This window comes from Formica exsecta, unplaced genomic scaffold (genome assembly GCF_003651465.1).
Source record: "Formica exsecta isolate Colony F162 unplaced genomic scaffold, ASM365146v1 scaffold363, whole genome shotgun sequence".
NCBI classification, from domain to species: domain Eukaryota; kingdom Metazoa; phylum Arthropoda; class Insecta; order Hymenoptera; family Formicidae; genus Formica; species Formica exsecta.
In genome coordinates, this window is record NW_021850877.1 from 130,402 (window position 1) to 146,351 (window position 15,950).

The following is a 15,950-nucleotide window of genomic DNA, read 5'->3' on the forward strand; positions in this document are numbered from 1 at the left end:
CTTTCCCTTTTGATGTGTTTGGAAGATCCGTGACATATATACCCATTTTCCACCCCAAAAAAAATCTGGATCTCGCCATGTAGTCGCATAGGAAACGATGAAAGATGATGTGAACATGCGCGCCCGCGAGGCATCTGCGGTCCTAGCGGTACACGATATACCTGCCATGTGAAAATCCCCCAAGAAAGCGAGGGTGGCGGATTGACGATCAGGTGAAGCATTGTCATTCGAAAGAATGAAAGAAAAAAAAAAGAAGGAACCAAGTATTTTCCAACCTTTCCTACCTGCCTCCTCTAAGTTCTGACCGCAACGAAAAACGCGCGCGCGTGTGGAACAGAAACGGAAAACATGGAAGCTTGGGAAAAGCATCTCTTTAGCAGTGTGTGAGATAAGTTCGGAATAGGAGCCTCTGCGAATTTGAAGAGAAGATGGATCTAAAGTTAGGACACCTAGGGTTGTGCCAGGTCTCGGAATTTTATTAGTTTCGAAAACGTTCCTGAAGGTCAAGCCGTTTAAAATGCTTTTGCTTTTAAAATATCTTTGCTTTAATCGATTTTTATGCAATTTAAGCCCCCTTAATAACACATGTTATTCTGATTTACGCAGATTACTCGAATATTTTCTTATATTTTCTTTCAAAAATAATCCTTAAATTTTTTTTTTGTTTTATGCACGTAAACGTGAAAAGATGCTTTAGTCACGCATAAGAAGGCCATTCTCCAGGTACCATTTTCCCAGTTTTGTCGGTATATAACGAAGAATTTCTCCAGTCTCAAAGAAAATCTCTTGCGACCATATGACCTCACATATTTTATTAAGAAAAGTAAAAATTTATGATGAACATTTCTTTATGATACATACTTCTGTTATCTTTATCGACTTTTTCCAACTGTACGTCATCGAAATAACGCTCTTACAAATATTTTTCGAAGAAGCATCTCATACACAAGCTCTATTTTATTTCCTCAAATATTTTCTGTATTAGATAACTTTTAAATTATAGATGGAAAATCCTTCCAAATTTCGTTACTAATTATAGATAATCTAAAGCGGGCTTAACTTTACGCGATATATTGTCTAAATAATTCAAGTTTTGATCTTGAAATTCGAAAATTAGTCTTGCTTGAAAATTCTCAGCAGTAATGTGTGATGTCAATAAACTCGATATCGGAACGTGTCGGCGCTCCCTTTCGCACGAGAAAATAAGACCTATACGAGAGCCATCGGGGAATGAGGGCGAGCGATCAACGAGGATCAGATCCAACGTACACACGTGGATGGCATGCACATATGTGCACTTGCGCGTAGAAATTCATATATACGAGAGCATGCAAAGGCCCCCCCCATAGCGGTCGATCGCCCTAAGTTACCGCGCTCGCCCTTCTCTCGCCCTTAAGTTTCTTTTTTCTATTAGGCGGGCCCTTTCACGGCCTGTCATTGGTCATCTCCCCACCATCGCCCCGTATCCGCCGTATATAATACGTGTTTTGGCGCGCGGGACTCCAGTCCGAATCCCGCATTCGGATGATGTAGCGGTCTATGTTCTTTGCCGGTCGGTTCGTACGTCATAAGGAGCTCGTCTCTGGTCGAAAAAGTACAGCTCGATAACCGTCAAAGTCCGTCTTATCGCGTCATGGACATCCTGCGTACGGTTAAACATCCTGCAACGGGTGCGTTGATTAGGAGCACTGGCAATGACGATATACATAACATGGGCGCTTTGGAAAGGTATGCAGATATACGATGGACCAGCACGTTTCGCATGGTGTAGTGTTTTCTCGATATAATGTGAGAGTATAGCGCATATTTCCATCTCGAGTCCCAATGGCCTGTGACTACTTAGCTATAGATCTGATTCTGTATGCATCTGATTTAAAATTAGATTCATACGAGTTTCACATTCGCATCCTACACGCCGGAAAGTGTTAGAAATCTGTGCCGCCAGTGAATCAACATTGATAAATAAACGATTAAACGATAAACGCGAAAGTACTCGGTGCTAAATTAGCGATACTCGTTGCATCTGCAATTTCGATTGAAGGATATATATATATATAACGAGTTTGCCATACAAAATCAATATTAAACCGTATTTATGGAGATGTGTTAAAGGAGTGAATCCAAGTGTCCATTTGCAATCGCTGTTGATCCACGTGATCAATTATAATTATATTATGGACTGCTTGTATTAAAATATTCTTAGAGATTGCTGACGGTTTAATCGGTACGTACTTAATTGAGGCGTACTTATAACTGAGATGTCACATGTTCAGTCCGGTTACCTGGTTCAGATCGTGTAGCAAGTTCTCGCGCCAAACACGTGCTCGTGGCCACATGCGCGTTTTGATGCACAGACCATGTGCTTTATGTGCCGGAAAAAATATGGAAGTGTAATAATGATATAAGAGTGGATATTTTTTAATGATTTTTTAATGAGTCGAAGAAAATATCACAAACTTGTTATCGCAATTGTGTGTCATAGAATTATCGTTATCACGATTCGAGTAATCCATTACAAATTTTTCAAAAAAGGAAAAAAATATATTTTCCTTTATCCCCAAATTTCGTAGAGTACATTTTTAATCCAAGAGCAGTGTCTTTTATTTATGACTTGTGCAGTATTCATCGATTAAAAAAAAAAATTATAGGTTTTTATCCGCGAAGTATGCTGAGTTATTGTTTGATTTTATCAGTAAAACTTTTCTCCCGCTTATAATATCTTTTCGACACAGTAATGCTTTCGAGATTATAATGAAACGACTTTATGGTTTCACTTACACATGATTTTAATTAAATCACTTTGTTCGTTTACTTGCAGATTTATAGATGTGCTAACGAAAACAACATGTCGTTCCGATATGACAAACGCGGACATATTGGGTTTTTGCAAAAACCAAATAAGCCCGCATGGACAGCGTAAACGCGAGTACGGATGTGAAAAAGAAAATAAAGAGAACTACGACGCCACCAACAGCTTGTACAACCCTACTCCGCAAAAGGTAACATAATTTTTCCAAAAGAATTTTTACACGATAATGTATGTGTTAGTATTTTTTATATAGTATTTATTTCATTAAGTTGAGAGTTTTTAAAAAACAATATTAAGTAAACTTTTTTAAAAATCTAATAATCTACACTATATTATAAAGAGATAAAATTTGTTTGTTTGTTCCATTGTTCGGGATAATCTCAGAAACTACTGAATCAATTTGAAAAAATCTTTATTAAATTACGATATTACTCGGCCGATAGATTCTATAACGATATCTAGATTTGAAATTATAGCTTTACTATATAATGGAAATAGAAAGAGAGAGAGAGAGAGAGCACGAGATCGAGCGAGATTTCCACACATATTCTATACATATTCAATTTAATTCCGGATATTATACGCACATTCCGAGATAAATAGCCTTTTCCATGATAAGTCAAACAACAAATCCGACTTGCGTGCCGAAAACGCATTTGCAGCTGTCTCTTATCACAGAGTGAGATACATTGATTTTTAACGTTGACGATTTACATGGGCCGATCGCAGATAGCGGTAGCCGGATCCGCGGCGAGTTTTGCTACAAAAAAATTATCTCCCCTCGTATTCTTCCGCTTATTGGTCTCTGATTTGTTCATAATACATACAACACCTTGCGCATCCGGCTATGACCGCTGGTGACCCGATTGACTCTACCTGCTGAGCGACGCGATCTCTCACCTTCTCTCTCTCTCTCTCTCTTCTGCTTTTCCTGTGATCAACGTCTACGACTTGCGCTATGCTTCCGTTCCTCCTTTCGACCTTCGTCCGGTGATCGATAAAAATCACCGGAAACATCGATTTTTCTATTAAAAGCGTGGACTATTAGTTCGCTTTTAATTCAGTTATACACATGTGTGTATAATTAAATATCCTGGGTTTCTCGAAGATTTTTTTCAATATCTGCGGATGTTTCCTCTCTTTAAAAATTTAAATAAATTGTAATGATTTCATCCAAAAATTTTTTTAAATTGCAGTAATCTTATTATTTATCGTCATAATCTTTCTGTTTAGACATGTAGAAAAATAGTACGTCCTTTGGAGAACCGCAAACTCTACAGCCACAGTCATAGCGCAGGCTCTATCAGCGACAAAGAGGAGAAGGGATACGGATTTCACCCCGCCACCGGCACCGCGGCACCGCGACGTGTGCTGTATAGTCCTCTGCAATCACCAGTGCTTCCCAATACCCAAACTTCTCTGCTGCGTGACCTAAAGACAACGAAACCGAATTTTCTACGTAGCCTGTCATCAGGATACGAGAGCATGGACGACGGGCTCGTGAATGAACTCGTCGACATGGAGGCGATGGACGATGAGACACAATTACCAAGCGATCTCTCGAAGCTATTGTCCGGCAACATAGTCGCGCCTGAGACATCAATGGACTGCGACGTCTCGACGACTCCTGAATGGTCCCGGAACAATCCATCCTCTAAAAAACCATCGACCAGAGAATGGTCAATACAGAGGGGAGCACACAAACATTTAGAGATCAATGCAATATCGTCACCGTTATCGAAGTCGCCGTCACTGTCAAAGATTCGCACCTGTCTATTTCGTTCACCAACGGCGACTTGCTCGAGGAGGCTAATGCGGACGTTCAGCTACGACGAGAATTCCCCGACACATTTCTGCGTCGAAACTTCGGAGATTTCGCCGCATTCTATCAGGTCATCTTACAAACGACCGTCGGATGAAATGCCGGAAGACGAGAAGTCGATACTGAAGAAGTCGCGCAGATCCAACAGTTTCCATGTACATACGACGCCGAGATCGGCGTTCACGAGTCCCACGATGCGTCCGAAACTCGGTCTGCAGAGAAGCCTGTCCGAGACCGAGACGCATACGAACATCAAGTGGGCGGTTCATCGTAGCGTTACCGACACCGATCTCATCGGCGACTTCAGCAAGCCGTGTATACTGCCGGTTACGATGGGCCATCATCCAGATCTAAAAACCATAACGTCCGATACGTTGGCGGCGCTTTTGCGCGGCGAGTTCGCCGATCGTATCGGTTCCTATAAGATCATCGATTGCCGATATCCATACGAGTATGAAGGCGGTCACATCGCGGGATCGCTGAATCTTTACGACAAGGGGCTCATGGCGCAGTTCTTGTTCGATCCAGTAACGTCCTCTGATCCCAAGATCCAGACCGACGTTGAGAAGCGCGATATCCTTATATTCCACTGCGAATTCTCCTGGGAACGCGGACCGAATCTCTCAAGGCTCTTACGCAGAATGGATCGCGAGTTTAACGAGGAACGCTATCCGGCATTATTCTATCCGGAGATCTATCTACTGCAAGGAGGTTACGAGAAGTTTTATGGCGAACAGAAGGAGTTCTGCTTGCCGCAGGATTACAAACCGATGAGACATCCTAATCATGAGAGGGAGTTCAGATTCTTTCGCAACAAGAGCAAGAGTTGGCAAGGAGACAAACCCAAGGGGACCAATCAAACAGTGCGAACGCATCTCAAGCGTTTAGGCTTTTAGACGGACATTTCTTTATCTAATCTAAAGTTTAAGCTAATCTAAAGTTCATTGTCTATCTTTTGTTATATATACTCAAAAAAAAATATCAAATCGAATCTCACGTTAGACGTTGAACGTTTATAGACGGTCGGGATGTGTAAAACGTCACGCGCACGCCATGCGCGTCGACGAAGTGCAAACAGCGTAAAGAGACTGCTCATCCTTTTGTTATCTTACCTTCGGTCGCTCTTTGCGCTATCAATGATTGTCTTATGGAGCTCTCCGCGAGTACATAATGTACATAATGTACATAGTGTAAATGACATTTGAGCATAGATTCTAATCGATCTTAATATGAAAATAGTAATTTGGTATTGGTATATTGACACTAAGATCGATTTGAATTTATATATCTATATCGTATTTCTTTGATGCCGATAACGATAGGCTATGATGTTATTTTGTCGCGGCCTGATAGCATATCGTATCGAGGATTTTTGTACATAAAAATTACAAATTTTAGTCAGATCAATATAATTCAGGCCGTTCTGTAATTAAGTATGATGGATAATCAAACATTGCAATATATCTCTGCGTGTCGACCGGAGAATTAGCAGGGTAATTAAATGGACGTAATGTCGTAAATATGTTATAAATTTTTTTTTCAAATGTTTATAATAATTTCGGGTGGTCATCTTATTGTATATATATGTATATGACATACACTGCGAGACGTCAACGAGGCTTAATTATGTCGATCTTTGTCTCTCAGTATTGCTTTGCCAATTTCCTTAAAGCAAGCGCTTACGATCGACGATGTGAATAGCATAAAGTGTTGCCAATTCATCGTTGCAATTCACGATTACAAAATATCTTATTAATATGCAGGGAATAATCTTTAAATACTTGTGCATCAGATCAATATAAACCAATCGATTTTTCTTTCAAGAATAGTTTTTTTTTTTTTTTTACGAAGAGGAACGAAGGAGCTAGTCTCAGTGTGCTTCAACAAGAGGATTCTTGATTTTTCGGGAGACATGAAATCTGATTCTCTCTTTATAAAAGAGAAAGAACTGTCCGTTGCACAGGTATTTAAGGATTAATCTACAACATCATTAGCCATTTCAAGTTCTATCGAGTAGAAGTGATTATAAATATTACTAAATGTGCAAATTTTTTGTTGTTACATATTGTAAAAATTATTTTTACGTTACTACATTGATGAATATATAACGCCATGCAATATAAGTACGATGCATTTTCCCAATTTTTTCCTTGCTTTTCATACTTCTCTTTCATCCGTTTCGCCTATATCGTCGTCGTACATTCTTTCATCAAACACATGGTGCATCTTTCTTATATATGCTTTCATTTTGAATATTTCATGATTACATTATGCATTAGAAAATCTATTCCAATGCGTATATTTGATAATAAAGTTTATCTGTAATTATATAAAAATTTTACGACGAACAATTTCTTATTTACAATATTGCAGCCATATATCTATGTTAGAGATGAGAAAAGGATCGATGCCACCGCGATCGCATTTGTGTAAATGCAATCTTTATTTCTCGAAAACAAAACGGAAGCGCATGTAATTTATCTCGGAGATCGGTCTCTTAAGATTTTTAATAAACGTAAAATTTCTCGATTGTCAACGATATCCCTTGTCAGATACTCAACAAAACGTGATGGACGACAAGCGCGTTGTCTCGACAGAGACAACGCCTGTCGACCTGCCTCAAGATTCGGAGTCGCAAAACTGCGAAATTTCCAAATATTATTCAGAGAAATGTGCACAAAACGAAGAAAATACGCAGATCGAAAATGTAGCCGCGATTTACACCGAGATGTCGGATGATGACGACGCATCTGAACGAACGTCGTCGCTCGACGTCGAAAATCAACTTTCCGTCGCGACAGATATAGAATCATCCATTGACTGTGGAAAAAAAATCGCGTATTGCACTTCTATAAATTATATTCTCGAAATAATATTTAAAAAATACCTGAAACGAGATTTCCCGAAATAAAAATATCTTTGAAATAAATTTTTGGACAAATTTAAAATCAATTCTTTTGTAGCCAGAATTACGAAAATAGTTTTGCCGATTTGACAGATCTGTCCTTCATGAGCGTGCTCAGAAGCTCTGCTCAGAGATGACGAGTCTTCGGGAAAAACTTAACAAAGAAGTGGCTCTCTGGAAAAAAGAGAGGGAAGAATTTCAGTTTTTACGCGAGAGAAGCGATGCCATCGCATTCGAAGAGGCAACTGCAGCCGCACGAGCTGCAGCCGCAGCTTATGCCGTCGAATCACCACTTTCGAGTGATTTAAACCTAACGATTACTAATATTGAATTTTTGTATATGTATTTCTATATAGAGTATATATACTTATATACTTGTATATATTTTTTCCTATATTTATTCTAACTTTCGACTGAACTTGTAGGTAATATTGTGGACATCACGTCGGAGCAGAGTGTCAGAGAACTCACCATACTCGAATACGAGAAAAATCTCGCCAAGTATCAAAACTCGTATTCCTTGGAGCAAGCCGAGCAACGTTACAATTCGTACAAACGCGCGCTCATCGATGCGTATAAGCAGCGACTGTTAGAAGTCGAACGTCTTTGCGATGAAGAATTGGAGAACATACGCCAAAATGCGAGTTGCTTGCAGCCGTTTAAGGAGATCGCGTTGCAATGGTCCATCGACAAGAACGATCGCGGCGATTCGCAGCGTGTTTATAACAATCAATCCGACATAGAACAATCTAAAATTGTCGAAGCAATTTTCAGCAATGATCGGCGCGTATACGGGAAAGTCGACAATGAAGTCAATATGGTTCCAGAAATTTTGTGCGCTCGATTCCATCAAGAAGAAACGATATAATATTTTTGATTAAACGCATTGATTGTCCCTACCTTCGAATTAATTGTTCCTTTTTTATAAACAGCTTTATTGTTTATTCTTCATATGAGAGAATGTAAGTTATTCGAGTGTTCTTTCCTTTTGCTGGCTGGATAAGTTATGGTGATGTCATCAGATATCATATTTGATCTAGGCAATTTAATTCACGCTGTGGGGGAGCAATTAAACCCAATTTAACTTCATTTTCATGAATTTATATATTTGACAAGGAATGTACGTTATGTGTATACGTAACTAGCAAATCATGCGTAATTTTCATTTTTTAAATTTTATATTCACTTTGTTGTGAATAACGTGTGAAAAATATATTTCATGAATTTTCTTTTATTTATAATGATATAACATTTAAATTGCGTCACGTAACACATAACGAATAAAAAATGGCCTTTTGAAGATCTCTGATTAAAAGATTTCGTATTTTTTGCAAGTTTACAGGATCGAAACAGTTTAAGAGGACTGTTCTTTTTTTTCTATCTTAGTTTTATCGTCGTAATCTGTAAAAATATTTAAATTATATGTACATGTAAAAACTTATTAATACCGAGAAATTAGTATACTTTCGGTATTTATGGTATATTACTTACAGCCATTTATTTCAGACGATGGACAAACATTTTGTTTAGCACGAAGACGTATATCTTCTACGTAAGATTTAGCCTTATCCAATAAAATTTTACTCGATTCAATATGCTTCGCTACAGCAGCTAATTGTATCTAAATCAATAAGCAGTTTCAAACAATTTGATAATGTGATTAATTAGCTTCGAAGTGAACGCATAAAATATGAACGAAACGATTTTGAAAGTAACTCTTACAAGAAAATGAGCTCAAAGTCGCTTACGTCGATTTCCGTAGTCCCTGTCTCTATCGACGACTGATTGCCGTTAGAAAATTCATTGGAGATATTTGCTAAAAATGAAAACGGCTGTCGTGGATTTTCTGTAATTCTACATAGAGAAGTATACAGTTCTTCAGAAGACATTTCGTCAATATCATATAAAGAAGTCGTCATTCTTTTTAAATCGTATTCCATAATATCTTCTTGAGCTGTAGTTTCTTGAATTAATTTATTCGTGATATCTCGCTTATTTGTACTTTCACTGATAAATAATTTATCGACCATACGTGGCAGTGTTTCAACAGAATTGATTTTTTCATCACGGATAAGCTCATCTTTTCCATCAATCGTTTGGCGGTTTGTCGATTGTAGGGGCGGAAAGAATGTCGAGCTAGATCTCGCTTATATGAGCAGAATTTATTTAATAATTCTTATACATTTTCGTTGTATATTTCATATTATTTTCTATTTTCTATTTTGCTACTCTATTGCATTGAAATTGAATCGACACAGATATATATATCAGCTTACCTTTAGAATTCTTCATACTATCAGAGATTCCTATAATGAAATTATACTTTGTTTTATGCTTATGTAAAATTCCTTCACATGAAAAACCAGAAGAGAATGTTTTCTCTTCGATATATTCTAAATTAAGAAAACAAATTCTATCAACTTTCTGAACGAATTACATACGATTATCGCCACCACTGCAATATGCGATTTCCTATTTTTGTTTGATCGATTTTATCGTACGCCGAATATAGCATGTTACGGCGGTACCAGAGAGTTAATTCAAAATATTCTTTCAAATCTCAATCTTAGCAGTATTAATTTTAATTTTAATTTATTATTATAACATATTCTTCTCTTTATACAATTATCTGTCAAAATTACCAAGTATTAGGATGTGTCAAAAATGAATGTAAGAACATATTTACAAAATGATCTTCATTTAACTTCATTTAAACCAAGCCAGTATACATACAATTGAAATGAGAAATGGGTAAGTTTATGGAGACCTAATAACAAACTCGTTAGGCATCTTACACACATACATGGCTTTTAAGTTATCACTCGCATACAAAGCTGAAGTCATTTATATAAACTTAGAATAGTACATACATGTATATAATATATATATAGTCTACCAACAATATATAATTGCATAATTATACAATTACTTCACAAATATTAAAACTATCACAGTTCCTCCGTGTTTTTTTTTTTCTTTCAATATTTGAGAACTAATTTTTTTTAAAGATTGCAAGGACTGATGCAATTAACAAACTTACACTTGCATTTTGTGGAACAAGTAGAATTAATCTTGGTATCAATAACAAAAATAAAATTTGGAGCAATGAAATTCTTTGATGATCAATCATGTAGAATATGGGATTTTACAATTCTTTAGTTATTGCATGTATACTCTGTTATAAATTCTTTTGCATTTGATATAATCAATTACAAAGAAACTGCAAAACTAGCTTTCTTACATGTGTATATATAACTCCTATACACACACATATATATATTTATACATTACCATATATAATATATATCACAGAATTCAAAAGTAAATGAGTCTCGCATCTTCGGGATTTTGCTCCGCCGGGCAGTACGGGCATTTCAACCTAGAAATAAATTGATTTCTTTTAAAAAGTGACTTTAAATCAGCACTTAAAACACGCTGATGTACTCTAGCCTTGCCGCATATGAAAGACTTACTTATTTGTATTAGCGAGTTTGTTTAACGCGTCTCGAGAGATAACGTGGCCGCAAACCAGTTTCATCGGAGGATTATTCTCTGTACTCTGTTGCCTAAGAATGGGACAGGCAAAGACTGAATGATAACGACTTTGCTTTCCCAAGTCTATTTCAATCTGTGAACATGGAGAGATTGTACAATATTTTCAAATATTTTAATTTTTATATACATTTGAATATATAAATAGAATATCTCGCAACCAGTGCAATCTTAATTTTAATAATGAATTCTCTGATAAATTTTTAATCAATTTTTCTTTAACATAAATCTTTTGCAGCTTTAATGACTACTTAACCCTTCCGCTATCAACGTAGCACATATATATATATATATATATAATAGCAAAATAAAACTGATAGTAATAGAGATATTATTTTATGTTACATCCTATGACTTATTTCAATCAAAGTCATATATATCATTATTTCAAATCAAAAAATTAAGACTAAAAAATTACTTGTAATCATTAGACTATTATCGCACAGTTATACTAGACTAGAATAAACTCCAAATTAATCAGAGGATTTACTATTAAAATTATGATTACAAATTGCAGAATACAATATGTCACACATTGCATAATATTATAACTTACAGGCAATTCATCTTTACCACTCCAAATGCCAGTTACTTGTCTCTGTTGCATGACTTGTTTGATGTTTAATAGTGCAGGTAATGCAGTGGATCCTGCGTTGATACTGCAATAATTGAGTAGATTGCAATGTTTTAGACAGCTCTATAATTTCCTCTTAGTTATAAGCAAATAATGTATATATACCAGACAGAGAGCGGGCTCTCAACACTTAAGCCTAATAACGTGCACGCTTCTTTAGTGAAAACATCGTGTATTTCGAGCCACAAGGTCGGATCTAATAAGTGACTGTAGGGAGACGATTGGATTCCATGTGGCAAATAAAGTAACGTTCCCATTAAGGACTGTACTTCTTTCTCATAACGTCCGACAAATTGCGTGAGATTTTGACGGGCGTAAAGTATCGCCTCTCTCTGCTTGCTAGGGCCTTGTTGAACTAATCTTATGAAATGTAGTCTGTGCAGTTTAAACTCGAGAGAAGAATTCTAAAACAAAATGTGCAGGTTTTAAGGTATTGTTCATATATTATCTATGTGCAAATAATATGAAATAAATATGTAATAAATTTTATATATTTACAATTCGAGAAATACCTGTTCTAAAAGTGCTTCTCTATGTTTTTTAGCCCAATCTAATGCAGGTTCCAGGTTTTTCTGTTTTAAGCAATCTAATATATAATTTAACTCTGTAAATGCTTCCTTTCTGCCTTCGGTTTTAATGCCTGCTTCCTGAAGATATCATCAATTATAGTCTTGTATGCAATTGCATGATAAGAATATATAAGTATCAAAAGTTGGAGAATAATGGAAAAGCAGGATTAAAAAAATAAAATCATTATTATTCTAAACATGTAATAAAATATTGTGTATACTAATTTTTACTATATACATATACATACTTTTTTACATTAAGTATGGATTAAACACACATATAAATTTGGACAAAGAAACTTACTGTTGCCAATTCATCGGCAATGTTTAACATCCCTTCACGGTAAAAGTGTTGACAGATTACTTGATTTAGAAGATGAGACTTCTCAGGTCCAGAAAACACATCCTCTCTGCTTGTACTCGCAAAATCGGCAATAAAATTCCTATCTATTGCCTTGCCCACTTTTGATACTGTACTATGCAAATCACGATGATCTGTTGCCAATCTTTGTACAGTGTCGCGTACTTTTGTCATTGCTTGCTTTAGCATTTGCACTTGGCCAGCTGTCAGTTCTTGATTAGATGGTGCTAATGAAAAAAAAATCAAGCTATTATTTTATAATCAAATTGAAGAGATATTTTGTTTTATATATACATACATTTATATGTAAATAACAAAAATTTATACATAGTTTTGATAATCATTGATATATTAATATAACATATACTATGTTTTATATATGTACATATATATATATTTTTCTTTATATAAAATATAAAAATCATACATTTTATATACAAAATAAACAAATTGTTTTTCTCTTTTTTGTTTTATTAACATATACATGAAAGATATATTAAGCTTAGGTATAGCTTTTATATGGGCAATTTTCTTTCAATAATAGAATGATATTTTAATATATATTAACAGGGATTGATATATTTCAATATCAAGAAGAAATAATAATAATGTAAATAAATATAAAAATAAATATTCTACTTTATACTTGAATCTGATTAGATTGCCTTATGAGATTGTATGAAACTAGTTTATACAAAGACATTCTATCAGTAATACATGGTAAATAAAGTATGCAATCTCCATCACAGAGTTGTGTTTAGAAAGGTTAGCAAACTTCAAAATAAACTACAGACACACACATTAATAAATAACGATCCATCTATCGAAAAATTAATTTAATCCAACGAGAAATAAAGGATACAAGCTTCCCGAGAGATTCGATCATTAAATTCTCTTTGAAAATTAAGATTAAAAAGGCAAGTATCTGGGGAAAGGCAGAATACTATAGCGAATCTTTCAATCCCGCATTTACCTTCTTCTAGATCTTTTTTCAGGGATTGAATGTGATTGATCAGGTCGCGTAACACCGCTTCGGCATGTTCATTTATTGCACCGAACTTCGATAGAACCTTATCCACTTCACGCTCGACAGCATTGCACGCCTCCATTATTATTGTGTTGCTTGTCGTCGCAATTGACATTTGACATTTGCATAGAGCAAAGAGAAGACCGATGCCACGATATGTTTAAAGCTAATATTTCATACCATGCGACGCAAAACAGGCTTGTCCGACGTACGGATTGGCTGCACATTCATACAAAGCCATTTCGTCGCGCGCATGTATACAGCCTTACTAACAGCCTGTACAGGATGTTTTTAAAATTGATGTACATACAGAATGTTTCTAAAATTTTCGAATAAATTCATCTGCGAGATTAACGAAAAAAAGTTTATGGAAATGGGATGTACAAAGAAATGTATTCTCTGAATGTAATGTTTCAGATATTTCCAAGCACGTAGAATATACTGTATCCAAAAAGATACAATATAAGAAATTGCTATTTATAAAAAATAGAATTTATGCGTATCGCATATAAATGTGGAAATTTATATAATAGTTTCTTTTTATTGTATAATAATATGGAGCAACAAATTTTTTCAAGTCTATTTAATTAATTTATGACAAGAGAATGGAACAATAAAGATATAATATAAGAATAAATATAAAAGATCACGGTTGCTATTTTAATTTTTTTTTCTTTCACAATTATATACAGTGCAGTGGTATACTTATCTTGTAATGGGAATATGCTTTTTTAAGTTAGATTATATAAATAATATTGACACATACATACATTATAGCATACATATATAGTTGGATAAATCTAGATAAATATAATCATTAAAATTCTTATGCACTTCTAAATAACAATAATGTATACTTTATACAAAAATTAAATTCTCAATAACCAAATTATAATCGCACATTAATATAAGATTCCATTTATACACATCATCAATGTACTAACATTTTGTTTTATCTTTGCAACTACACATTCTTATTAAAAGTAGCGTATATCGGAGAATTGGATATATATATATATTCAAAAGCAAGTTTCTACCATAAAATGTTCATTAGTTGACAATAGGTTTACCCTGTAACAATAAAGCATTTTCTAACATGTGTATTTAACTCGTAATCAATGAATACTCATAAATGTAAATTATTGACCATTGTTTAAATTGTTTACACAATTTTCTTATAACAATATTAAAATAATACTAACTTGGACAAAAATTTAATTATGGAATGACTTACCCATTCTCGAGCCATAATTAATATTGTTACATTATCTAATTTTGGCCCAATCAGTGGATTCATTTGTGCCATGTAGCAACACAGCCAGCTGTATCAAAAATTTTATTTGTATATTAATATATGAGTTACAACACATATGAAAGTATCAAAAGAATATACTTACAACAACCAGCACGTAAAACCCGTCAATATTAACAGAACCTGAAGTATCCTGGAAACATATATTAATATAATTAAAATTTGATTAAAACATGTAGATGATACATTAGCGAACACTGATTTGCTTAAAGAATATCGTAATATTTCCTAAAATGATTATCATCTTAATATGTACTGTCATTTTACTGTCAGATTATAAGATTTTTGATTCTTTATAAAAGAAACACAAGAAATAAATATTCGTCGATTGTAAGAGATTTATGTATAAGTAAAAAGCGTAAAGAAGTAAATGATGGCTTAATTAAAGTCTATTTACCCACGATTTGGTCCCTTGGGAACGAAAAGTGGTAGAGCTACTCCTAGGAATAACAAGATGCCCCAGAGTATCGTGAAAACTACTACAGGTAACGCGGCTGCACCCATTCTATTATTTTTTCTTTTATCAGATTATTGTTCTTCTTTGAAACTCGCAAACAAACGGAAACTCGAAGTGTCTATCAAATACGAATTCTTGGAGCTGTCGAAAACTGGGAGGATCACATGAGAAGATCTTCGTATATGGCTCACGTGATACATTGATTAAACCACAATCTTATAGACGGAGGGCTAAAAACAAGAACTGCGTTCGTATTGACGTCATAATTTTAGAAGCATTCGATTGACCAATCAGAACAAACGGAACCAAAATTTCCATGTTCTGATTGGTCAATCAAATGCTACTCCATTCCAAGGAATAAATTTTGGAACGCAACCCGAAAAGCCTCCATCTATGAATTTTATATGTTTATGCTCTTTTTATAATATTATTAATAATATGTTCTTAACATAAATTAATTCTTTATTTAAATAAGACATAAATATAATTTAAAAGCAATTTC

The 15,950-nt window shown here is 34.9% G+C and overlaps 5 protein-coding genes across 8 annotated transcripts in view; 2 read left to right on the forward strand and 3 right to left on the reverse strand.

The window, feature by feature from the left end:
- LOC115239039 (M-phase inducer phosphatase-like) overlaps positions 1–6,740 on the forward strand; it is a 60,530-nt gene extending 53,790 nt beyond the window's left edge. For 2 of the 3 annotated variants that reach the window (XM_029813349.1, XM_029813350.1), the window contains exons 4-5: positions 2,819–2,999; positions 4,043–6,740. In XM_029813349.1, coding sequence (XP_029669209.1) covers positions 2,819–2,999; positions 4,043–5,527 — 1,666 coding nt within the window. In that variant the 3' untranslated portion in view covers positions 5,528–6,740. Of the gene's footprint in view, positions 1–1,516; positions 1,729–2,818; positions 3,000–4,042 lie in introns of those variants that run through there. The other variant, XM_029813351.1, reaches the window with a different exon arrangement.
- Positions 6,741–6,877: 137 nt separating this feature from the next.
- LOC115239044 lies at positions 6,878–8,658 on the forward strand. The gene is made up of 3 exons (XM_029813362.1): positions 6,878–7,469; positions 7,630–7,835; positions 7,962–8,658. The coding sequence occupies exons 1-3, from the start codon at positions 7,201–7,203 to the stop codon at positions 8,402–8,404; spliced, it is 918 nt and encodes a 305-aa protein (XP_029669222.1). The 5' UTR covers positions 6,878–7,200; the 3' UTR covers positions 8,405–8,658.
- Positions 8,659–8,765: 107 nt separating this feature from the next.
- On the reverse strand, positions 8,766–10,106 carry LOC115239050. The gene is made up of 4 exons (XM_029813371.1): positions 9,813–10,106; positions 9,285–9,682; positions 9,028–9,157; positions 8,766–8,937 (listed from the first exon to the last, which is right to left on the reverse strand). Exons 1-4 carry the CDS (start codon positions 9,826–9,828, stop codon positions 8,891–8,893), a joined length of 591 nt encoding a protein of 196 aa, XP_029669231.1. The 5' UTR covers positions 9,829–10,106; the 3' UTR covers positions 8,766–8,890.
- A 120-nt stretch (positions 10,107–10,226) lies between these two features.
- Positions 10,227–13,879, reverse strand: LOC115239042 (E3 ubiquitin-protein ligase RMND5A). 2 transcript variants are annotated; one of them, XM_029813359.1, is made up of 7 exons: positions 13,626–13,879; positions 12,596–12,879; positions 12,235–12,369; positions 11,828–12,126; positions 11,645–11,747; positions 11,010–11,164; positions 10,227–10,915 (listed from the first exon to the last, which is right to left on the reverse strand). In XM_029813359.1, exons 1-7 carry the CDS (start codon positions 13,792–13,794, stop codon positions 10,852–10,854), a joined length of 1,209 nt encoding a protein of 402 aa, XP_029669219.1. In that variant the 5' UTR covers positions 13,795–13,879; the 3' UTR covers positions 10,227–10,851. The 2 variants fall into 2 exon arrangements, with proteins under 2 accessions (XP_029669219.1, XP_029669218.1); XM_029813358.1 differs by having other exon boundaries at positions 10,227–10,933.
- Positions 13,880–14,318: 439 nt separating this feature from the next.
- On the reverse strand, positions 14,319–15,672 carry LOC115239054 (V-type proton ATPase subunit e 2-like). The gene is made up of 4 exons (XM_029813378.1): positions 15,389–15,672; positions 15,077–15,124; positions 14,914–15,001; positions 14,319–14,750 (listed from the first exon to the last, which is right to left on the reverse strand). The coding sequence occupies exons 1-4, from the start codon at positions 15,493–15,495 to the stop codon at positions 14,730–14,732; spliced, it is 264 nt and encodes an 87-aa protein (XP_029669238.1). The 5' UTR covers positions 15,496–15,672; the 3' UTR covers positions 14,319–14,729.
- Positions 15,673–15,950: the final 278 nt, after the last annotated feature.

Excerpts from the sequence above, each read along its gene's own strand:
- LOC115239042 (XM_029813358.1), bottom strand. The coding sequence starts at position 13,794 with ATGTCAATTGCGACGACAAGCAACACAATAATAATGGAGGCGTGCAAT. Across the intron at positions 12,880-13,625 it reads GAAAAAAGATCTAGAAGAAG|CACCATCTAATCAAGAACTG; the intron begins GTAAATGCGGGA and ends TTTTTTCATTAG. Across the intron at positions 10,934-11,009 it reads AAACTCGCTAATACAAATAA|AAATCAATTTATTTCTAGGT; the intron begins GTAAGTCTTTCA and ends ACTTTTTAAAAG.
- LOC115239044 (XM_029813362.1), top strand. The coding sequence starts at position 7,201 with ATGGACGACAAGCGCGTTGTCTCGACAGAGACAACGCCTGTCGACCTG. Across the intron at positions 7,470-7,629 it reads GACTGTGGAAAAAAAATCGC|ATCTGTCCTTCATGAGCGTG; the intron begins GTATTGCACTTC and ends CCGATTTGACAG. Across the intron at positions 7,836-7,961 it reads CGTCGAATCACCACTTTCGA|GTAATATTGTGGACATCACG; the intron begins GTGATTTAAACC and ends CTGAACTTGTAG.
- LOC115239050 (XM_029813371.1), bottom strand. Across the intron at positions 9,158-9,284 it reads CAGGGACTACGGAAATCGAC|ATACAATTAGCTGCTGTAGC; the intron begins GTAAGCGACTTT and ends TTATTGATTTAG. Across the intron at positions 8,938-9,027 it reads ATCGTCTGAAATAAATGGCT|ATTACGACGATAAAACTAAG; the intron begins GTAAGTAATATA and ends ATATTTTTACAG.
- LOC115239054 (XM_029813378.1), bottom strand. The coding sequence starts at position 15,495 with ATGGGTGCAGCCGCGTTACCTGTAGTAGTTTTCACGATACTCTGGGGC. Across the intron at positions 15,002-15,076 it reads GGTTTTACGTGCTGGTTGTT|CTGGCTGTGTTGCTACATGG; the intron begins GTAAGTATATTC and ends TTTTTGATACAG. Across the intron at positions 14,751-14,913 it reads TAATTATGGCTCGAGAATGG|GGTAAACCTATTGTCAACTA; the intron begins GTAAGTCATTCC and ends TTATTGTTACAG.